Source organism: Barbus barbus, assembly GCF_936440315.1.
Source record: "Barbus barbus genome assembly, chromosome: 17".
NCBI lineage: Eukaryota > Metazoa > Chordata > Actinopteri > Cypriniformes > Cyprinidae > Barbus > Barbus barbus.
In genome coordinates this window covers 3,886,447-3,911,401 of record NC_136745.1, presented here as the reverse complement: position 1 = coordinate 3,911,401, position 24,955 = coordinate 3,886,447, and the positions used below count along the sequence as shown (strand labels likewise).

General features: G+C 38.7%; 1 protein-coding gene across 1 annotated transcript; it reads right to left on the bottom strand.

The window, feature by feature from the left end:
* Nucleotides 1-470: 470 nt before the first annotated feature.
* On the bottom strand, nucleotides 471-24,188 carry LOC306883366 (V-type proton ATPase 116 kDa subunit a 3-like). The gene is made up of 20 exons (XM_079438564.1): nucleotides 24,051-24,188; nucleotides 22,908-23,027; nucleotides 22,710-22,788; nucleotides 21,362-21,498; nucleotides 20,277-20,372; nucleotides 19,992-20,180; nucleotides 16,739-16,821; nucleotides 15,807-15,900; nucleotides 15,310-15,522; nucleotides 13,861-14,011; nucleotides 8,412-8,551; nucleotides 5,670-5,827; nucleotides 5,495-5,585; nucleotides 5,290-5,408; nucleotides 4,107-4,320; nucleotides 3,162-3,275; nucleotides 2,983-3,066; nucleotides 1,970-2,090; nucleotides 1,719-1,890; nucleotides 471-1,256 (listed from the first exon to the last, which is right to left on the bottom strand). Exons 2-20 carry the CDS (start codon nucleotides 23,022-23,024, stop codon nucleotides 1,163-1,165), a joined length of 2,466 nt encoding a protein of 821 aa, XP_079294690.1. The 5' UTR covers nucleotides 23,025-23,027; nucleotides 24,051-24,188; the 3' UTR covers nucleotides 471-1,162.
* Nucleotides 24,189-24,955: the final 767 nt, after the last annotated feature.

Sequence of the window (24,955 nt, the reverse complement as noted above, 5' to 3'; positions counted from 1 at the left end):
TTTCATATACATGCTAAGAATAGTTTGAATATCTTAAAGTCAGGTAATTAGCTTATTTCATATTCTAGCTTGTCATTTCGAAAAAAAAATTTAATTTGTCACTTCTGACTAGATTCTGAAAGCAAAATTTGGTAATTATTTAATAATTATGTATAAATACCAAACAAAAATGGACTAATAATAAACCTAACATTACATTATTTAAAATCAAACTTAAGCATTACATTGAAGCCTTAAAAGATCTAAGAAATAAAAAAGCAAAAAGGGTGTATAGAATTCTTGAATCCTTTTCTTTTGTAAATTTCTTGTTATCCCCTGTATAATGTTTTTCTTTCTGTTGGTTCCTTTGATGCTATTATGTAATTAATAACCGCTGAATATACTGTGATCCTCTATATATGTCATTTATGTTACTGCTCTTGTTATGCAATAAAGAAATCAAAATAATGTGCACAATTGCTCACTCTTCTGTGTCAAATATGATACTTTTGCAATCTGCAGTAAATAATACATCAAACACAGGCTTTTTTCAGTATTGAAAGGCTTTGGTCTTTACTGATCATCAAGTACAGCTGTGAGGCTTGACATCAGCTCCATAATTAAAACAACGTTTCATTCAATAGTAGAAAAGCAACAATAAAAGACATGGACGGAAGATTATTCCCTTTGAAAAATATTGATTAACAAGCTGAAAATTAGCAAATCATTTTAAAACTGATTTTAATTTTATGAGAAAACATTCTAAATGTACCTTATTTAATTTACATATTCTTGTGATTAATTGCCAAATTATTTCATAATTGCAGCATTAAATCATAATTAGATGGCTGTCATCATGATACACCTGATTATGGAGCATTAGTTAAAAGAACTTTATTTTATGTCTTCAATTAAAAAATCATGTTCATTCAACTAAAAGACTCAACATCAGATGCGTGTGCCATGTACTCAGATATAGTTTCAAAGATAATGTTGCATAGGGTCACAGATATGGATGTGGATGCATAAGAGCGCTAAAACATCTTTCATGTTTGATTTTTCAGGTCCAGCGGCTCTCAAGCTAAAATATAAAAAAAAAACGAAAGATGCTTCCATGATACATTTTAAAATGCACATTCCATTCTTCTTCTCTGTCCCGTGACTGCTAGAGGAGGCTCATGGGTCACTTCAGAGAAAAAGCTCCGAGCTCTGATGTGAAGGCAAACGGAGTGAGTTTGTAGCCTGTTCCACTGTAGAATTTATTCTGAAACTCCACCCTGAGACAGAAAGAGAGAGAGAAGTCAGAAATCTGATGATAAACGTACAGTACTATACGATGTATACCTAATACGATGTATATTTGTCAGTCATAAATAAAACAGGTAAGATTTCTGCACTCCAAAAAAATCATTTTATTTAAAAAAAAGTATATTTGCAAAATGCATTTATTCAAATTGGTTGGAATTAGTATAAATTAGTTCAGTACTATTCCAGAAATCCCACCTATTTCTTACCCATTCCATTTACATATGACTGACAAATATGCATTACATCTTATTTACTTTGTTTATGTTAAAACCGTGTGATCCAAATGAATGGACAATGTACATGAAAATCAAGAATATGGATCTTAAATTTAGGTCTACATAATTTGAGTATATGGTAGTATATACAGGCAAGGGGTTAGATTGGAGCCTAGTTTAAGACTCAGCGGGATGTTGAGCACATGTTTCTCTCACCAGTGAAGTCGAAGTGCGTGTAGGAAAGCGGACAGGCCTTCCATGACGAGCAGGATAGATACGGTCAGCACAGCGAAGGCAGCAAATATAACCACCATGATGACAGAGCCCACATAACTGAGCTGCTGGAAGGAGATCCGCATCACCATTAACCACAGCACCTCAGATAACTCTGAAAAACACAGACACAGCATGACCAGATGCTCCTCCTCAGTAACAACAGCAGCAGTGAAACACTGGAGAGCACTTACGAGCGTGAGCCAGGCTGAGGGCCCAGAGCCGCAGGTACGAGGCCGTGTTAGAGATGCAGCCCAGACAATACTCGATGGTGTGAATGGCCTGATGCATGAACACGTTCGCTGTATCAAACTCCTTACAGACAATGGAAGATGGAAAAAAGAAGAAGAAGATAACTGTTACATTCAAAAATAAATGTAAGAAACCAGTATATAAAATTAATAGTAACACTTTAGGTTAGGGACCAATTCTTACTATTATTAACTAGTTGTTTAGCATGCATATTGTCTATTTATTAGTACTTATAAAGCACATATTAATGCTTTATTTAGCATGATCCCTTAATCCGACCCCAAACCTAAACTATTAATAAGCAGCAAATAGGAGTTCATTGAGGCAAAAGTCATAGCTAATAGTTAATAGTGATAATTGGTCCCTAAACTAAAGTGTGACCAAATAAACATTAGAAACCTGTATTTCAGTTTCCCCTCACTCCACAACACATCCTTTAAAATGTAATGTTATTCAGAACAGAACAGGAATGCAAGTATACAAAACTAATAAAATCCCTGAGAATTCAGGAAGTCAGATTTATTTGAGTTAATCCATTTGTTCAGATGGTGCATTTTAATCAATTCTTTAAAAAATTAAATTAAAAATCATATCACTCAACAGGGTCCAAACACCATTTTTTTTACTGAAGCAAATGTTTTCTGAACTGCCTTCACTTTACAGTGTTAACTATGTCAAAAACCCTGCAAATAACGAGGAATAACGTGGCGATCTACCATGTGACCAAAAGCTGAGTGCATCTACTGAGAAATTCAGACAGGTGCGTGTAGTAGTGATTCAATAAATTCACTACCCAAACCCGACTCTCACCACACACTCAAAATTAAAATCAATGCACATTCATAACGGTCAAGCGCTCTGCCAGACATTTCTCAAGCGTTTAAGCATCAAATCCCTCTGAATGAATCATTAAAGAGAACCAGTTCATTACACACCTCCCCTATTTCCCTCTTACCTCTTCTCCTCCTCCTCTTGCATCCACCTCTCCCTGGTGAGCATTTATAGATCCGTTTTCTGCAAGCAAAGGGCGTCTGTCTCCCTACAGAAGATGAGAGCATAGTTACACAAACAGAAAAACTGTATGCAGGTCCATTCCCAAACACTGAAGTAGATTAATTCAGAAGGGTTGCTCACAGAGAGCGGCGTTCTCTTCCTCTTGTGTGTGATGTACTCTTGTATTGGCTTCCCCAGCAGCAGCACAGGAACAGACAACACAGCCACAATCACCAGCACCTTCTGCACAATCGTCTACAGACACAACGAGACCGATTAAAGGGGTCATGACATGAGAAATCAAATTTGCCTTGAGCTTTTGGCATATAAGAGGTCTTTGTACCATTAAAACATCCTGCAAGTTTCGTAGCTTAAAACGCCCTCCTCATTATAAACAAAGCATTTATTTAATCAAGCTCCAAAAACGGCTCGTTTGGATCTGAGGTGCAAGATGATGTCACTGGGGCACAAACATTTGCATAAACACCACCTCCTAAGACATCGACGAATAGTAATCTTCTCACCACAGGCCCCTCCCACTGGTGTTTAGTCGCCAACAGCTGACACTGAATGTATCTAGTCTAAACTGGATACAGTATATAGATGCGCATTCAGTTCACCCTTCATAAAAGGATGCTTCAAAGGAGAGTAAAACACAGCTTAATTTTTGGGTGAACTAACCCTTTAAAAAGGACCAGAATGAGGGTCAGAATGAGTGTTGAAAATAATCATTTTTCACATATTTATTTGTTTTTTTGGGGGCAAAAAAAAACTTTATTAACATAAGTAAACCTCAATGAACATTAAAATAAAAAAAAAAATCACGTGTTATGACCCCTTTAATAATGCTTGAGGGAGAACTGGAAAGTTGAGAGGAAACTGGTTTGTTAAAGTGCTGCAAGATGCAAAGAAACATTTCCAGGTCTCGCTTCTGTTTAATAAACCATACTGAGATTAATCATAAACAAAGCAGTCTGTTATAATCACCATTTTCCGTCCCCAACAAACCGTGAAGTGGAAAACAGTTATTATGGAAGTCAAATGTCTGCTTTTTGACGCTGAGATGACATCATAACAAGTACACACCTGTCCCGTATAGAGAGGTTTGTTGTCCTTATTCTCAGTAAACAGGAACATGTCTATGAAGTGGATGAGGATGCTGGGAGCGATGTCGGAGGTCATGGGGCCGTACATCACCCACTTATAGATCACCATGAAGATCAGGTATCCAAACAGACACAGCATGAAACACAGCTCCGGGATCAGCACCAGAAACACACTGCTGATATCTCTGAAGTGTCTACACGGCAGGAGAAAAAGAGCAAGCAAGTGGATACATAGTGGGATTAAATGATACGTTTCAAATGGGAATGAATTTTTTTTTATGCTTTTTCGTGTAGAAAACTTCAGGACTGGAATGACGTAATGCAAATCGATGGTGTTGTTGATTATGCAAATACTCTGATTTGTGTGGAATGGATTCATGCCCAATGACGGCAGCTGTTGGACATGTTAAAAATTTGAATGCACTTTATAACGAAAATATATATCAAAAGAAAACCACAAAACGACAGGACAGCAGCGTGAGCAAGAGAACTATTTCAGTCAGTCATCGCCTCCTTTTTCATCTTAGTAAGCACGTCGTACGCTGTTTGTTTGTGTAACTAGACCTATGAAACTAAACAATGGTTTATGCTGCGAGTCATGTTTGCAACATTTTGCAAAAAAATTAAATCTGAAAATACAATATAAGTGTTAAATTTTTTAAAATAAATTATAGTAAAGTCAACAGTACTTGTTAACTAAACAATATTTATGGCCAGTAAATGTTCACCTGTCCTAAGCACGTGGCAAAAGGTCATTTTGAACTCATAAATATTTACTTTTAAAGGAGTCATGAATTGAGAAATCATATTTCACTTCAATACAAATATAAGAGATACTACTTCATCATTGCTTCTTTATCCCGGCTCACTCATGCTTTATATGGACAAGCAGGAAAATATCACCAACAGGATCAATGGACTAAAAATACTTCTTCTAAATACTAAATACTTCTAAAATGGACTAAAATCCTTCCAAAGGATCCTAATGTTTATTTTCAAGCATGCGATTGTCTCACTAGAGCAGTATTTGGTTGTTTTGGACCCAACAGTAATGCCACAAAATGTAAGTAACTGTGATAATTCAGAGTGTTATAGTGTATAGTATAGTATATTGCAGAAAGCATGAAGAAATCCTCAAGAACAGCAAAGAAAAACATACTTACATGTAGTTGAAAAAGGATAAACACACACCAAAGGTCATATGGATGACTCCAATAATGACAGACATCTTCATCTTATAGCTGTTGAGGAACGTCAGATGATTATTGGCCAGACCCCAAATCTGAGGGAGATAAAGAACTAGTTATTGTTCAGGATTTCTTATAACAACACAATGAAGTCATTTCCACAGTAATTTGTCTGCCTTACCGGATCAATGCCAAAAGGATAAGGACCAGTGAAAACGCCTGTGATATTGGGGTCCAGCGACAGATACTGATTACGTTTGAAAGTCTCCTCTCTACACACAGAGACAGAGAGACTTTCAGAATATGCAATGTCTTTGGGTTTATGATGGATGTGTGTGTGTGTGTGTGTGTCGTACGTCCAGTTGTAGTGTTCTGCATTGGGCCGGACGTGCCATCCTGAGGAGAAGGTGTTGAGGCCCCGGCTGAAACACTCGTTGTAAATGGCTCCGGTATAGATAGAAAACAGCCCCATCAACAAAATGAGATATCGGCCTCCAAACATCATCTGCCAGATCTGACACACAAGAAACCCCAAGAAATCAGTACTTGCATAAAAACACTATAAAAAAAACAATTGTCTCCATCTCTGCTTGAGCATCTGGTGTTTTCATGTTTGCATAATATCCAAGGTTTTTGTGGATGATGATTTTTTTTATAATATAAAGCAACCTGTTGTTTCTGGGCTGCGTTCCACTTCGTTTTATATGCCCTTTCCTCATTAACTTCAAATGTAAAAACATACAATCTACTCCATTTTCATGTGGCGCTGCAGTTTTAAATTCATGTTCTTTTAATTCATGCCGTGATGACTCGATCTTCTATTGATCACGTGGTTTCATGTGATACAAAGTCGTGGGTCAGAGTTCACCAAACTTGAGCTTCGGAACGCAGCGGAATGTGAAAGCTCTTTACATGAGTTTGCGTTTCTGCTTCAAATGGAAGTCAATGGTAAAACACGAGTAGTAACACCGACCCTTAAGCCCTTCATCACTTCGAATCCACTATGGAGTTTATTAGCATTTTTTCGCTTACGAATTTGTTTAATCAGAATCAGCTTTATTGCCAGGTATGTTTACACATACGAGGAATTTGTTTTAGTGACAGAAGCTCCACGGTGCGATAGAGTGACAACTGACAAGACACGGATAAAAAAACAAATAATATACAAATATACAAAATAGACAATTTAGTATGTACAGGTATGTTAAGTGCAAATTTGAAATGTAATAAGTATGTGTGCTAAATAAATGTATAATAGAGTTGTGTGTTCCACGTTTATTGTTGAGTGTTCATGAGATGGATTGCCTGAGGGAAGAAACTGTTCCTGTGTCTGGTCGTTCTGGTGCTCAGAGCTCTGTAGCGTCGACCAGACGGTAACAGTTCAAAGAGGGAGTGTGCTGGATGTGAGGGGTCCAGAGTGATTTTGCCAGCCCTTTTGCTCACTCTGGGTAAGTACAGTTCTTGGAGAGTGGGGAGGGTTGCACCAATGATTCACTCAGCAGTCCAGACTACCCTCCGTAGTCTTCTGAGGTCAGATTTGGTAGCTGAGCTGAACCAGACAGTTATTGAGGTGCAGAAGATGGATTCAATGATGGCGGAGTAGAACGGTTTCAGCAGCTCCTGTGGCAGGTTGAACTTCCTCAGCTGGCGAAGGAAGTACAGCCTCTGCTGGGCCTTTTTAACAACAGAGTCTATAGGGCCTTTCGCACCACGGGAACCTTTTCATGGTACCTGAACTAATCGTGGAACTACCCACTTTTTGGCGTGTTCGCACTGCAGGAACTAGGAACGGTTTTAGTTATAGGAACTCCGTTTGGAGGAACTAAATTAGCTCCTTCAGAGTAAGGTCTAAAACAGTTCTAGGAACTATCAGTGACGTAAGTGTACGCTGATTGGACAAACGCACGCGAACCACCGGCTACCCACTCACCATAATGAAAAAGCAAAAACCGGATTTATCAAATTTATTCAAAAAGGAAACACTGAAAAAACTGACATTGCACATTAAGTCTTCATACCCTTAACTCAAAACTTAAAGCGCTTTTGGCAACAATTACAGCCACAGGTCTTTTGGGGTATGATGCAACGAGCTTTGCACATCAGCATTTGTTTGTTTTTTTGCCATTCTTCTCTTTAGATCATCTGAAGCTCTGTCAGGTTGGCTGGGGACCAGCACTGGACAGCCATTTATAGGTTTCTTTAAAGATGTCTGATTGGTTCCAAGTCCCAGCTCTGGACATTCATAGAGTCGTCCCCAAGACACTCCTGAATTGTCTTGGGTGTGTGCTTAGGGTGATTGTCATGATGGAAGGTGAACTTTCAGCCCAGTCTGAGGTGCTGAGCGCTCTGAACCAGGTTTTCATTAAGGATATCTCTGTATTTAGCTGCATTCATAAATCCGGTTTTTGCTTTGTCATTAGGGTGAGTGGGGTGTAGATTTATGTGGGGAAAAAAAAGTAACATAGCAGTTTAACATAATAATGCAACATAAAATGTAAAAAAAAATGAAGGGGAATGAAGACTTTCTATGGGCACTTTAGGTATGTGTGTTCAAAATGTTGGCAGGGATTTCCCCGAGGGGAAGTGCTTAGGGAAGTGTACGAGTGCGTGTCTAAATGTGAAGTGGAACACAGCCCTAGAAATCTGAAGACTTGATTAGCTGGTTCAGGTGAGTTTAATTAGGACTAGAGCTACACCCCTGACCTATAGGTCTCTGTGCAGTTTTCCGCTTGAGGGTTTAACTCTTGTAATTGAAGAAATTAAGTCATAAGTATTGCAACTTTACTGCTGCAGTGTTAAGTAAAATATTTAATACACTTATGAAATTTGTAGTGAAGTTACAATCATACAATATGTTGTTCTTCCTAAATTATTTCAACATTATTATCTTCATCATCATCATATAATCCTCCTCAGAGCAATATTGTCTTAACTTGGACACCATTTAAATTTGACAGTGACATTTTTCACAGTTATCGAATATTTTTTATTATATAAGGTTTTGTATTAAAGTTCAAAATTCCAGTATCAAAAATGCAAGTTGTTAGAGTGTTGGGAAAAAAAGAAAAGAAAATGAGTGCATGTGTCATGTTTTTTACTTCATTAGTGTTTTTCCTCAGTTTCTGATCCTTCTCCTCCAGAACCATCCAGAGAGCCACCAGCGTCATCAGAAGACCGTGTCCAACGTCCCCGAACATGACGGCAAACAGGAAGGGAAACGTGATGATGGTGTAGACAGCTGCAGACGTGTGAAAACAGACAGTAAAAGATGCATGAGAATGGAGTTAAGCTTCTTTTAAAGGGGTCATCGGATGCAAAATTCACTTTTACATGTTGTTTGAACATAAATGGGTGTTGGCAGTGTGTACACAACCACCCTATAATGATACAAAAATCCACCCAGTGCTTTTAAATCCTCAAATCATAACCCCTTTCTCAAATCAAGCCATTCACAGATTCTTGGCAGAGTGACGTAGTTCTGCACAGGCCCCTCCCACGATTGTTGCATGAGGTGTTTTGTTGTTGGATGTAATAATGAACACCGCAGTCGTTATTAGGGCTGTCAAAAAACATTTCGAATATTCGTTGAATTTAAAATAAAAATCCACATTGCATTCGAATTTTAGGTGTGCTTCATCAGTGGCACACAATGCGGAGCTGCTCATTCAAAATATTGCAGAAAAAGAGAACATTAGATTAGATTAGATTAGATTCAACTTTATTGTCATTTATGCAGAGTACAAGTACAGAGCTAATGAAATGCAGTTAGCATCTAACCAGAAGTGCAAGAATATAGTGTTTTATATACATATAAGTGCAGAGTAAGTGAAGATATGATTTACAGAATATACAGTGGAATTGCTATATACAGTATTGAGCAGAGTATATACAGAATATAAAATAGGAATGCAGTGTAGGGATTGTATGTACATTATGAACAGAGCAATGTAGATTATATAGATTACAGATTATATATACACATTATGAACAGCAGAAACGTGAGAACAGTGGTAATAAATAAATACAGCTGGATGAGTGTGCAAAGTATTGATAGAACAATGTATTCTATGCAAAATAGCAGTAGTGCAATATTTTATAGAAATAGTTTACTGTGCTTGTACAGTAACAACTTTAAACAGTTTATAGTGTAATGACTTGAACGATGTGCAGTCTGTGCAAAATATGAGTAGTGCAAATGCATGTGTTTAAAGTACTGTGACCAGTGCAGTAATAAGCAGGTGCAGGTTAGATTGGTGGTGTGGCGTTCAGAAGTGTCACAGCTTCGGGGAAGAAGCTCTTCCTGAGCCTACTGGTGCGAGAGCGTAGGCACCTGTAACGCCTGCCGGATGGAAGGAGGGTGAAAAGTCCATGGTTAGGGTGAGAGGCATCCTTGATGATGTTTCTTGCCCTGCCCAGACAGCGCTTATAATAAATGTTCTCAATGGAAGTTAACTGGGTGCCGGTGATCCGTTGAGCAGTTTTCACCACCCGCTGGAGTGCTTTGCGGTCGGATGCGGAGCAATTGCTGTACCATACTGAGATGCAGTTCGTGAGTATGCTCTCAATGGTACAGCGGTAGAATTCCACAAGGATCCTGGGATTCAGGTGAACTTTCTTAAGGCTCCTTAAGAAGTAAAGGCGCTGCTGTGCCTTTTTGACCAGAGTAGAGGTGTTATGGGACCAGGTGAGGTCATCAGAGATGTGGATGCCAAGGAACTTGAAACTCGACACACGCTCCACTTCAGCTCCGTTGATGTAGATGGGTGTGTGTGCATGACTCCTAGTCCGCCTGAAGTCCACAATGATCTCCTTTGTCTTCTGGGTGTTTAGCTGTAGATTATTGGTGGCACACCATACAGCCAGGTGCTGCACCTCATCCCTGTAGGCTGATTCATCGTCATCCTTGATCAGACCTACCACCGTGGTGTCATCTGCAAATTTGATTATGGTGTTGGAGCCATAAACAGGAACACAGTCATGGGTGAAGAGGGAGTACAGGAGAGGGCTCAGTACGCAGCCCTGTGGCACGCCGGTGTTCAGGGTGATGGTGGAGGAGGAGAGGTTATCTAACTTGACGGACTGAGGTCTGTTAGTCAGAAAATCTAGAATCCAATTACAGATGGGTGTGCTGATTCCAAGCTGGCTGAGCTTGGAGATCAGCTTGGAGGGGATTACTGTATTAAATGCAGAACTGAAGTCCATGAACAGCATTCTCACATGTGTGTTTTGACTGTCCAGGTGGGTGAGGGCAGAGTGAAGCGCTGTTGAGATGGCGTCCTCTGTTGACCTATTGTGGCGATAGGCAAACTGGAATGGGTCCAGTGTAGCAGGGAGACAGGATTTTAGGTGGGATGCAACCAGTTTCTCAAAACACTTGGCAATGATGGGGGTGAGTGCAACAGGACGGAAGTCGTTAGGGACCGAGGCAGTGGGATGTTTCGGTACTGGTACGATGGTGGAGGTTTTGAAGATAGTGGGGACAGTTGTTTGGGCCAGGGACAGATTGAAAATGTCCGTGAAGACCTCAGCTAGCTGCTCCGCACAGGCTTTAAGCACACGACCAGGTATTCCGTCAGGGCCAGCTGCCTTCCGTGCATTCACCTTACGCAAAGTGGAGTAAACGTCTGATGTGGAGAGAGTGAGAGGCAGTTCACTGGGTTGATGCTCAGCTTTGAGTGAGATCTCCTTATTATTTTGATCAAAACGAGCGTAAAAGTGGTTGAGCTCGTTTGGGAGGGAGGCAGAGCTGGAGGGGGGCACAGAGTTAGGTGGTTTGTAATCCGTGATAGATTGTATGCCTTGCCACATACGCCGGGGGTCTGAAGAATTGAAGTGTTCTTCAATCTTCTGTTTGTGTGTGAGTTTGGCCTGGCAGATACCCTTCCTCAGGTTGGCTCTGGCTGAGCTGTAAGCCTCCTGGTCTCCAGACCTGAAGGCTGCATCTCTTGCTTTGAGCAGGAGGCGAACCTCTCTGTTCATCCAGGGCTTCTGATTGGGGAAGATTTTTATTTTTTTGTCGTCATCTCATTTCAATGCGGAAATGAGATGACGTTTTCCTCAAAACTGAAACCAAGCCATTCACACAGAACGCATACAGCAGGTAAAATAAGTATTGAACACCTCACCATTTTTCTCAGTAAATATATTTCTAAAGGTGCTGTTGACATGAAATTTTCACCAGATGTCGGTAACAACCCAAGTAATCCATACATACAAAACAAAACAATTCATTTATGAGTAATAGAATGGAATGACACAGGGAAAGGTACTGAGCACTTGACGAAAGGGAGGTGCAAAAAGGCATGGAAAGCCAACCAGTAATTAGAAACAATCCTGCTCCTTGTCAGTGGAAATTAATATTAGCTTCAGTCCCAACAGCTACCAGGATAATGAAGATGAAACAAGGGTGGACATTTCAGCAAAACAATAATGCCAAACACAGCCAAAGAAACTCTAAATTGGTTTCAGAGAAAGAAAATAAAGCTGCTAGAATGGCCAGCCAATCACCTGACTTGACCAACAGAAAATCTATGGAACAAACTAAAGATCAGAGTTCATAGAAGAGGCCCACTGAACCTCCAACATTTGAAGACTGTTTGTATTTGTGTGGAAGAATGGGCCAAAAAAAACCAAAGTATTAAATACATTTCAGTAAGCATGCTCAATACTTATTTGTTGTGTTTTAATTGTATACAGGTCCTTCTCAAAAAATTAGCATATTGTGATAAAGTTCATTATTTTCTGTAATGTACTGATAAACATTAGACTTTCATATATTTTAGATTCATTACAACACAACTGAAGTAGTTCAAGCCTTTTATTGTTTTAATATTGATGATTTTGGCATACAGCTCATGAAAACCCAAAATTCCTATCTCAAAAAATTAGCATATTTCATCCGACCAATAAAAGAATGGCCATTATGTTCATTTATGCACTCAATACTTGGTCGGGAATCCTTTTGCAGAAATGACTGCTTCAATGCAGCGTGGCATGGAGGCAATCATCCTGTGGCACTGCTGAGGTGTTATGGAGGCCCAGGATGCTTCGATAGCGGCCTTAAACTCATCCAGAGTGTTGGGCCTTGCGTCTCTCAACTTTCTCTTCACAATATCCCACAGATTCTCTATGGGGTTCAGGTCAGGAGAGTTGGCAGGCCAATTGAGCACAGTAATACCATGGTCAGTAAACCATTTACCAGTGGTTTTGGCACTGTGAGCAGGTGCCAGGTCGTGCTGAAAAATGAAATCATCTCCATAAAGCTTTTCAGCAGATGGAAGCATGAAGTGCTCCAAAATCTCCTGATAGCTAGCTGCATTGACCCTGCCCTTGATAAAACACAGTGGACCAACACCAGCATCACTGACTGTGGGTACTTGACACTGGACTTCAGGCATTTTGGCATTTCCCTCTCCCCAGTCTTCCTCCAGACTCTGGCACCTTGATTTCCGAATGACATGCAAAATTTGCGTTCATCCGAAAAAAGTACTTTGGACCACTGAGCAACAGTCCAGTGCTGCTTCTCTGTAGCCCAGGTCAGGCGCTTCGGCCGCTGTTTCTGGTTCAAAAGTGGCTTGACCTGGGGAATGCGGCACCTGTAGCCCATTTCCTGCACACGCCTGTACACGGTGGCTCTGGATGTTTCTACTCCAGACTCAGTCCACTGCTTCCGCAGGTCCCCCAAGGTCTGGAATCGGTCCTTCTCCACAATCTTCCTCAGGGTCCGGTCACCTCTTCTCGTTGTGCTGCGTTTTCTGCCACACTTTTTCCTTCCCACAGACTTCCCACTGAGGTGCCTTGATACAGCACTCTGGGAACAGCCTATTCGTTCAGAAATTTCTTTCTGTGTCTTACCCTCTTGCTTGAGGGTGTCAATGATGGCCTTCTGGACAGCAGTCAGGTCGGCAGTCTTACCCATGATTGCGGTTTTGAGTAATGAACCAGGCTGGGAGTTTTTAAAAGCCTCAGGAATCTTTTGCAGGTGTTTAGAGTTAATTAGTTGATTCAGATGATTAGGTTAATAGCTCGTTTAGAGAACCTTTTCATGATATGCTAATTTTTTGAGATATGAATTTTGGGTTTTCATGAGCTGTATGCCAAAATCATCAATATTAAAACAATAAAAGCCTTGAACTACTTCAGTTGTGTTGTAATGAATCTAAAATATATGCAAGTCTAATGTTTATCAGTACATTACAGAAAATAATGAACTTTATCACAATATGCTAATTTTTTGAGAAGGACCTGTATATGGATTACTTGGGTTGTTACCGACATCTGGTGAAAATTTCATGTTCCCCCCTAACAGAAATTATGCCTTTTAAATTCGAATATTGATAATATTTTGTGTGTAATAATTTGAATATTGATAATACAGAGCTGTTTTTTTGACCGGGTAAAAAGGGTGTTGTTTTACATTACCATGAAGAAATTAACCAAAGTATGTTATAGACTTTTCATTAAGACCCTATAGAATCATATGAACTTGTGGAAAATGGGCATCCGATGACCCCTTTAAACTAGTGGTGTGTTGTGAGTGTGCATCACCTGGGTTCATCTCCCTGTAGCTCGCCACTCCGTAGGCATCGACTATGTTCTGGAATCCTGCAGTGAAGGCGTTGGTGGGGAAGAGTGTCGGGGGGGACGTAGTGGCCGGCAAGCGGTTGTAGAAGGAGTCCACACTACTGCCGCTCTTCCTCTGAGAGAGAAAAGACAGGTTTCAGAGATAAGAGGCCTTCCTGTGTGAAGTTTGCATGTCTCCCTGCATGGGTTTCCCAACAAGCCAAAGACATGCAACATACAGTAGGTGAATTGGAGACACTAATGCAGTGTGTGTGTGTGTGTGTGTGTGTGTGTGTGTGTGAGAGAGTGAGAGAGAGTGAGAGAGAGAGAGAGACTTTTCCAAGGATGTGGATGGATGGGTGGGTGGAGTTTCTACTGTAGCTTTCTCCTGTCAGCAAGTTCTTTGAAATGTTTTTTTTTTTTTTTTTTTAAGTCAACTATCGTGAATTATTCATTCAATATTATTATTTGGGGAGTTGAATCATATGACATTGCTCTGTATGATATCATGTCTTCTATTATGAGATCATGTTTTATTGCGGGTGTTTTTCAGCATGTTGGTTGCAGCAAAATAATTTTTGGGTTTTATTAAAAACAAATTTATATGAAATAATAATAAAATATCACGCCAAACTTCTAAAGGTTTTCTTTTTTTTTTTAATCTTCAAGAAATATTTCCTTCATTGTGATATTAGAAGAAGAGTTCTGACATCTATGAATTTATATGCCTCAAAAAATATCAAAATTAAAGAACATGCTGTATCCAGTATAAGGACTCATTAGTTAATGCATTAACTAACATCAACTAACAATGAGCAACACATTTGTTACAGTGTTTATTAATCCATGTTAATGTTTCTTAATAAAAAAAATACAACTAATGTTAGCTCAGGTCTATTTCATGATATTAACAAAGACATCTGCATGCGTATGAAAGGAGCAGTAGTATTACCAAGCGTTACCCAGTATGCATTACATTTGCGATACGTAATAAAGCACAGTGTGTGGACTAATGCATCTCAGAACACAATGTCTTCAACCTGACCTTGCAGTGCAGTGACTATGCAGTGCACTAATATTCCATCCCAAGCATATGCATTAGTAGAGCTATAACCTCTTCCTGACCCGTTTCTCAGACCTATTTATCATTTTTGGATATGTTGGTCTTAGTGAGCTAAATTCTTGATTTTTATTTGGTTTTATGGGTTAAATTGTTGATTTAATTTTTAAACTTTGTATTTCTAATCATTGTATTGTGAAGCACCTTGGTCAGCATTAGGTCACCAAAAATGAAAATTAGCCCATGTTTTACTCACCCTCAATGCATCCTAGGTGTATATGACTTTCTTCTTTCAGACGAATCCAATCAGCGTTAGATTAAAAATTATAGGCGGGTGTTTTTGTTCAACAGTCCAAAAGTAGTCAAACACTCACCCCTCCCTCTCTCAGGGCGCTCTGCAGGGCGGGCAGCTGGCTCACGGGGCACCAGGCCTCTGCGATCAGGCACTTATCAGTGACGGATGGGCTGCAGAGATTCAGCACTGTCTGCACAGCCTTACACTTCTGAACCTGCACAATCCACTCGGGCAGACGGGCCAGCGCTCGCACCAGCAGCTGCTGCATGTACTGCTCCGTCTCACCCATGACCTACAGCCACGGAGGAGACAGACGCACGGTGAAGAAGCTCTGAGATGGCATGGCTGTTTGTTCTATTGATTCAGTCAAAACAACTTACAAAGCAACTGTCGGGCAATAAAACAGAATCACGAACACAGACTCACTATTTGTGTTCTAACTGCTAACTGTACATTATTCTGTTTTTCTCATCAGTTATTAACATCCCATGATCTATGTATCGGGAGTTTCAAATGTTTACAAAGTGGAAGTGAAAAAATGAAAGATGTGTTGACTGTGATTAATGCTGCACTCACCGACTTGATGTCCTCGATTCTTCCTCGGAGTCCATTCAGAGTCTCCTCTCGTTCTGCCTGGCTCTCAGGGTAGGGGAATGTTTGTGTGTGGAAGCTGAGTGCATGTGGAACATAGCAGACAAATGAATAAACAAGGAAGTAGTCCATTGCACCGGTTCACAAATTCATCTTTGAATGATACAACAGTCCAGCATATGCTTAACTACCTCTAAACAGAAGATATTGTATGAAAATGAACCAATGGGTTGATCAATGCGAGTTTTTTTTAAATGGTTGCGATATACTCTTGTTAAGTGTGATTTGACCAGATGTGCAGTCTGTAGTAGCAGATAAGGCTGTGCTGACTGTGAACTCAAAAACATAAAAAGAGATTCTCCAAACTTTTAATATCACTTTTATGGATTGAACTTACAAGTCTGTCATTATTAAATGTGTTAGCATTTATAATTAAATTATTTTAATCAAATTAATTGTACCAAAATAACTTAAAACTTTTTTTTATGAAATGAGCACATTAATTACAATATTTATTCAAAATTCATTTTAAGTATTTGAAAAAAAAATCTTGTCACTCCTAATCAACACTTAAAATGTGACTGATCTGACATACGGTTAAAAAAAAAGAGGGAAAAAAAACTCATCAAATATTCATAATTATCCACAACACATCAGGACAAGGTTTATAAATAGTCATTGTTTTCTTTCTGGTTCCAGATGATTGGATAAGTTTAGTTTGTGAGAGAAAATCAAAAAGAAATACTTCAGCACTGACTTTTCCATGACCTTTTCAAGAACTTATTCATTTCCATGACTTTTCTGGGATTCATTAGATTTTCAGTATAGAAATCACACGGTTTAAATCCTTTGGTAAATGACTGTGGGAACCCCAACCCTTGATCTTCCTTCAAAACCACCAAATCCAGATCACCTACCAGTCACAGATCTTCTTCACTTTCTGACCGATCTGATCTCCCCAGAACGAAATTAAAAACACGGTCCACTGCACCTCCTCACCCTGAGGAAAAACAACCAAAACAAACATTTATTCAGACACCTTCAACATTTCTCACATTATATCACAGTTTCGCTATAGTTCAGAAAATGGTCATAAAATGACAAGAACTCAGTGTTAAGCTGTCAGAACAAATTCATCTTGATAAAGTCCAGCATTTATTTTTCAGTTTGCCGTTGATAGGGGTCCCTTATCAGGAATCATTTCCTGTTAACCTAAAATTACGATGTATGATAATGCTCTTATTGATGTTATCTGGAAATGTTCAGCCAAATCCTGGGCCTATTACATCTATGCATTGTTTACCCACTCCCTCAGATTTGAAAAGTAGAACAGGCCTTGGGTTTATACATTTAAATGCTAGAAGTTTGATTCCTAAACTGGATACGTTTAAGATTTGGGTAAATATAACAAACACTGATATAATCGTTCTTTCTGAAACCTGGCTTAAGAAATCGCTCACTGATGATTTAATTTATATTGATGGCTATAAGAACTGATCGGGTGGGTAAAGGAGGTGGCGTGGCCATCTATGTTAGCTCTGTGACTTTGTCAATTACTAGAGCTAAACAGTTTGAGGTTTTGGCCATCAAAGTGGGTGTTTCGAAAGTCTCTAATATCACTGTGGTTGGCTGTTATAGACCTCCGTCTGCTACAAGGGATGCTCTCAAAGCAGAGTTAAAGGACTCCGAGTTCATCCTTATGGGTGATTTAAATTGGGACTGGCTCTCTGGAACCTCAGATTGTTTTAAAGAATTGTGTGACTCCTTAAGCCTTACGCAACTTCACGTTAATTTGGAAATTAATTAAATCCATGTCAGGGACTCATGTAGCCTCTAGCCTTCCTGAATATATTCAGGTTGACTTAGATCAAATAAACAATAAAGTTACTATGATCAACACATGCTGGGTCTGTATTTGACCGTTTAAATGCAAATACAACTGTCCCATGTTCTGTGATTATACCAGCAACTTTAAATATGGATGTTTTTGTTTTTAAACCCGTTTCAGTAAATCAAAGCGTTGAAAGGCTTCGATAAAACATCTGTAGGCCCAGATAACTTAGACCCTTATCATTTAAAGGTAGCAGCGGATGTTATTGCTGAGCCAGTTACTCATATTTTTAATCTAAGTTTATGGAATTCTTTACCTAAAATCTGGAAAGCTGCTTATGTTCTCCCATTATTTAAAGGTGGTGATCCCTCAGACATGAACAACTATCGTCCCATCTCCAAACTCTGTTTTGGCCAAGATTCTTGAATCTCAGGTAAACTTACATTTAAAACAGTTTTTATTTGATAATAACATTTTAAATTCTTTTCAATCTGGTTTTAGAACTGGCCATAGTACCATTACTGCTGGTACAGAAGTGTTAAATGATATTATTGGTGCACTGAATAAAAAAACAGCACTGCGCAGCATTATTTGTGGATCTATCCAAGGCGTTTGATTCAGTGAATCATGAATTACTGCTAACCAAACTTAGCAGTGCTGGTTTTGGACCAGGGACATTGAAATGGTTTAGAAATTATTTGGTAGATCGGACTCAGTGCGTTCATGTAGAGGATCTCAAATCTGATTTTCTTGATATATTTAAAGGGGTCCCCCAGGGTTCCATTTTGGGACCTATTTTGTTTTCGATTTATATAAATGATTTGGGCAAGGACATTCAAGTAAAAAAAAAACACTTTTATGCTGATGATACTATTATTTATACACTTGCTCCATCTATAACACAGGCGGTGAAAGAGCTTCAGATTGCATTTCAGTCACTGGAAGATGCTCTGGTTAGTTTAAAATTCACAGAAAACTAAGTTTATGGTTTTTTCAAAAGCTCAGGCACAGGTACTTGATAATCTTAGCATTTTTACATCTGATGGTAAAATTATTGAAAGAGTACCTTCTTATAAGTACTTGGGTATTTGGATTGATGATAAGCTTTTATTCAATGTACACATCGCTAAACTGAATCTTGGCTTTTATGTTAGAAATAAATCAAATTGGACTATTAATGCCAAAAAGAAACTACTTTCCTAACTGTGCTTGATTATGGTGATATATTATACATGCATGTGGCCTCTTCTTTCTTAACAAGCCTTGATTCGGTATACCATGCTTCACTACGTTTTATTACAAATGCAATATCCCGTATTTATCATTGCATTCTATATGAGATGGTGGGTTGGACATCATTAGCTATACGTAGAAAACAGCACTGGTACATTTTTATCTATAAAGCAATGTTAGGTAAACTTCCAGCTTATCTCTGTACTCTTCTTTGTCTTTGTTCTGGAAATTACCAGCTACGCTCTTCCAAGTGTTTGCTTTTTAACATACCCCGAGTTTGTACAGAACTGGGGAAAACTGCATTTTCATATTGGGCACCCTGGACATGGAATAATTTGCAAAAAGATCTAAAACTAGATAAATGTGTCTCTATTGGTGAATTTAAAGGCATCATAAAGAGAATGGTATTGGAAGCTTGTGATTGTTGAGAGGATATGTTTAAATATTGTTGTAACGTGTACTTGTATTTTATAATTGTCTTACAGTATGGCTGCTACCTTGGCCAGGTCTCTCTTGTAAAAGAGATTTTAAACCTCAATGAGACTTCCTGGTTAAATAAAGATTAAATAAAAAAATTAAAGTCAGACAACTTTGATAGAAAGGTTTGCAATGAATTCGGTTGAATAGCTGTCAGCTGTCAAATTTAAGAACACTTTTAGATAAAACCAATTTAGGTCGACCAGTTACCAAGCAATGCTTCATTCTGTTCAGTCTGTGGTGGAAAAAGGTCGCATTAGCAATTAAAGGAAAACACTTCAGCAAAACATGCTCAGGTCAAAGTGTCTGAATAATTTTTGATCCCAAATTTTCAGTTTTACTGGCAGTCCATTGTATGAAGAATTTTTGGGTATAACCGGTCACAGTTTACTGTATTTTGCTTTATATTTCAATTATATAAATTAACTATAGTGGCCTGCACCAACTAGCAAAAACATTAAAAATTATATCTGGTGTCTGAATAATTTTTGCTTTGATTGTATATGTTTCTACAATCTAATAATAAAGAAAAAACACTATAATCTTATACATTGTAATGGTTCTTACGTGTACATCATCATCTGGTTATGCAAGAATCTAACAGTATTTATCAATACTTTATGTCTCACTGAATCAGGATGTTCAAGTTTTTCTTCCATCTCATGAAAGTCCACAATGATGTAACCACGACAAGCACGCCATAGCAGCCTCTCAAAGGCGGGCGCTTTCCACGGATGAACCACGCCGGCCACAAAGCTCAGCCGGACGTCCTGCCGGTTCTCTGCCAGACCCACGGGCTCAAACGACACCAGCGGGGCCTATGATGCATAAACACGTGCATACATGAACCAGACTGATGCTTACCTGGAAAAAGAGGAAGTGGATGTATTGTGACCGTAAAGTGCAGTTCCTACCTGTGAGGCTGTGAGTGAATGCGTCTGTTTTAAAACCCCTCTGTACTGACGCAGCTGAGTATACTGAGACCGCAGACTGTCTCTGTTCCTGGACACCTGCACATGTGTAAAATCACAAACTGACAGCATTAAACACGATCTGAAGCAACTTCCACCATACTTAATAAACAACACTAATGTGATGCATTAACAGGGAAATAATGAAAATGGAATTGTGACTAGACACTGGTAAAAGAAAGGGATTTTCACCCAAAATCAACCTCAAGTTGTTCCAAAACTGTACTAGTTTCTTTCTTACATTAAACAGAAATTAAATTATTTTCAAGTTGAATGTTGGTAACCAAGTCTGCTCCCCACTGACTTCCATAGTATTTTTTATTTTTTTTAGCATACTATGAAAGTCAATGGAGACTAACAACTGTTTGACTGTTCACATTATTCAAAATATGTTCTTCTGTGTTCAGCTGATGAAAGAACTTTATACAAGTTTGGAGCAACATTTCGCGACGCTGCGATAAAAGGTATCTTCTCCATGTTAATCTGAGTTTTTGTCCTAACCAGCCGCAACACGCAAAATTTCTATTTTAGAAATGGCTTCTACTTCAGCAACATACAAACTATGACTCAGATATATCTCAGGTACTTATTATGTGCTTTATTCAATGTTAAAAGTGTCTAATGTGAGTTTGAATATATTGCATGACATATAGCTTACCTCAGATCTTGAAAATAAATGAAAGCAAACAAGCGTATTGCATAACAAAGATGCTATCAGTCACTCAGTATGTACATTTAATGTTAAAAAGGTTTAATATTTATGTATAAATTTAAACATTTTGTTGCGAGTGCAGTGCGCTTCCAGAGAGAGCCCGCCCACACACGCTTCTGATTGGCTGTGATATTTGATTGATTCGGTCGTGTCTGGTGTGGACAGACAAATTGTTTATCGCTGGAATCTTGTTGCATCGCGTGTAGTTAGGAGAAGAAAGTTTTGACATTTTGATTTCATGTTTTTTTTTTTTTTTTTTTTACAAAAACCAGACATAAAACACATTTGCATGGAAACAACACACAAAGTTACAAACCTCCCTGAGCTCTTGGGCCAAGCGCTCACTCTCCTCCTCGATGGTGAGGAGCTCTCTGGGCTGAGGGGCTGGAGGGGTCGGGATGGGGGGCTGCAGTTTCTGAGACAGACTGCGGATTATCTCCTGCTCCAAAAACACTGGAACAAAGAAATCGACCGTTTAAAAACCTTCAAGTCAACAAAAAATGACAAGGTGAGCTAATCACTTCATATGATTTAGACATGTAAAAACATCCATGTGTCACATCAGTAACGGGTGCTTTAATGATGTAATTGTGTATACATGATATCATAGCATGATTATGTAAACAAACTGTCCAAAAGAACCAGGGGTCAGTTGCATAAACTAAGCCTCTATGCTAAGATAGTGACTTAAATACTAGTCTGACCAACTAGCAGTTAACCAAAGGGTAATCGGTTTTATTTTTTGGATTCAGCTTAGACTAATGCACATTTTTCTGTAGCTGAATTAAAAAATAATAATAATTACCACCCTTAAAGCAAAAATTAGCTGACTAAATTTTAAGACTAGTCTAAACCATTTATGCATGAATCAGGATTTCCCTGTTTGCCAGAGGCTCCAGATTACAGGTAATTACATTATAAATAATGTTCAGTTTCCTGCACAGACCGATCGTTTCACTTCATAAAACCTCAATATATTGTCAGGAGCCGTGTGCATTCATTTGGTGTTCTGTGAAATGCTTTTTTATTCTTAAAAACCTAGCCGCTGACTTGCATGCTATGACCAAGGACCACAGTTTCAGGAAAATATCTTCTTTACTTCTTCTACTGAAGAAAAAAACCTATAACTTGAGTAAATAAACAGCAAATTTTCATTTTTGGGTGAACTGCCCCTATAATAAGCCTCTTATTCTCACCAAAGCAACATTTATTTGCTCAGAAATACAGTAAAAACTGTAATATTGTAACATATTATAAAGCAAATTTGTTTCTTATTATTTTTTAAATGTCCCAGCACTAATCTCGACATAAGAAGGCTTCTTCCCCAAATCTATAATTTTTGCTATTATTATTGTGATGTTATTTGCACTAACATTAATCAGCAATAAATTACTGCATTTATAAATTTTTTTAAATTGATTGCATCAAACTACACAGATATTCAGCTATTGTTTAACAATTTAAAGAAGTGCATGGCCTAAATGCCATCAGCTGATAACAAACTGCTCCAAAGCAGGAAGCCGTTACATTTAAACAAATGTCTTCCAAAGACTAACACTGTCCTCTTTGTAACGATGTGTAGTGATGACTCGAGCACAATAGCAAGAGGACCGTGTGAAATAATGAAACAGGGAAAGAAGGAGTTTGAGGAGTGACAGACTCACCGAAGGTTTTCTCCAGTTCCTCACATCTCCTCACTTCGTTCACAAACTTCCTCTGGAACGCGTTCACATTTGGATTCAGCTGAGGTTAGGATTTCAAACAAAGACGCGTCGTTATCTTCTTTGTGACACAATGTAAGGTAAAGACACTTTATAAAAGACGTAAACAATGACGCAAAGGGCCAGTATGAATTCTCTCACATCTCTGAACTCCACTATTCCCAGCTCTCCCAGTTCACTGACACAGTTGTAAGCAGATCCCGACTGGAGGAAGATCTGGACCAGACAGACCTCTTCACTGCGGAACAGAGAGCCCATGACCTGAAACACACACAGATCACACAATCAGCAGCAACAATGGGTCTGGAAATGTGTTCAATTCTTGAGTGAACGGACACAGCACTTCCTCTTCTGCTTTGAGTCAGTAAGCGTGTGAGCATGAGTGCATGTTCCTCTCCGAGGGCTTTTTTAGGTTTCACAATGCCACCTGTGGCTGTAAAATCACGGGGTTACGTGGGCAACGTCAAACTATATTTTTAACAATATATATACATTTTTACAATACACAATTTGTAAAATAAATATATTTTCACCAATACATAATTGTTGTATAATTATCAGGCATGTAGTTATGCTGATCTCCTTTTAATTGAGAGACTTGTGGAATATCTGAGCTTTTAATAAATTAACCCATGACCTCGCAGAACCATTTGAGTGAACATAAAAGGTTATTGTGAAATCGTGAAAGACTTTAAAGAAAAGCTAACCTGTTACAGCATGTAAATTATGAACTGACCTTTATATTTTCAATCTATAATCGTGATGTTGACTGTAAAAATGTGGTTTTTGTCAACCATCCCATTTCTACATTTGGGCCACACTTATCAGAAAATCAATGCAGTTATTTGTCTCTCAAAAACACCTGATGGTTCATCTTTGACTGGCCATGTGATCTCATTTTGATCACATGCATCCTCGTCATCACAGGTTTTGACAGTTAATTACTAGCACAATATATAAAATAGTTATCTTTAGACACTGGAAGCAGCAGAAGCCCATGATAACTGAATAAATGCTTAAATCTGGGCTGCAGTTCCTCTTTCTACAGGAATTCCGCTTCATTATAATGAGCAAAGTTATTCAAACTCACATTATATTATCTAATATTATTTTGACTGTCTATAATGCAGAACACAATAAGGCTTCATTTTGGCTTCGCTGACACTATAAACGCTCAGAAAAGCACTGAGCAGAAGGTATTCATCAGGCTCAGATAATACTGAAACCAGCGTGTTTACAGAATATGTATCAAACGGTGTAAACACCAACTATCTGCAAACTTACCGGATGATGAAACACCGACAGAGACTCACTTTAATCGTCTGGATATGAACGGCGCGCGCGGCGTGTCTTCTTGAAAGAATAAAGTTATAACAGCTGAGAGAATCACGAACTTCCGGTTTCTCAGATAGTCACGTGACTGCACGCATCACGTGACTCCAGGGGCTGTCTTTTTATCAGGCGGAATGTTGTTATTGATTTATGCTGTTTTAATCTATACTTTGTATGCACATTTGTATCGTGTCTTTGTGTAAGAAATTCAGTGCGATTTTAAATGTAATTTAAAGAGAGTTGCTCTTCTCCTATAGGGGGCGCTGAAACATGAACCCAGTACAAGTACAGTGGCATGCTAAAGTTAGGGAACCCCTTACAAAATACATGTTGTTTTTTATTTAGTACTGTCCTGAGTAAGATATTTTACATAAAAAGATGTTTACATATAGTCAACAAGAAGTTATTAAAATAACCCCTTTCAAAAGTTTGGGAACCTTTCTTAATACTGTGTGTGGTTACCTGGATGATCTACGACTCTTTTGTTTTGTGATGGTTGTTCATAAATCCCTTGTTTGTTCTGAACAGATAAACTGAGCGCTGTTCTTCCGAAAAATCCTGCAGATTCTTCAGTTTTCCAGCATTTGAACCCTTTCCAGAAGTGACTGTATGATTTTGAGATCCATCTTTTCACACCGAGGACGATTGAGGGACTCGAAACTTTTTGAATTTGAAGATCAAGGTAAATTGTACTTAATTTGTCTTCCGGGAAACATCTAGTATCTTCTGTTGCTTCTGAAGGGCAGAACTAAATGGAAAAAAAGAAAAGATATCTCAACAAAAATAAGAAAAATTTGGACAGCTTCATCCCGTTCAAAAGTTTTCACCCCTTGGCTCTTAATGCATTGTTAGTTTGA

Coding starts and splice junctions, on each gene's coding strand:
- LOC306883366 (XM_079438564.1), bottom strand. CDS start 23,024: ATGGGCTCTCTGTTCCGCAGTGAAGAGGTCTGTCTGGTCCAGATCTTC. Junction 20,373..21,361: donor TGGCCCAAGAGCTCAGGGAG/GTTTGTAACTTT, acceptor ACACATGTGCAG/GTGTCCAGGAACAGAGACAG. Junction 1,257..1,718: donor CACGCACTTCGACTTCACTG/GTGAGAGAAACA, acceptor TTTCTGTCTCAG/GGTGGAGTTTCAGAATAAAT.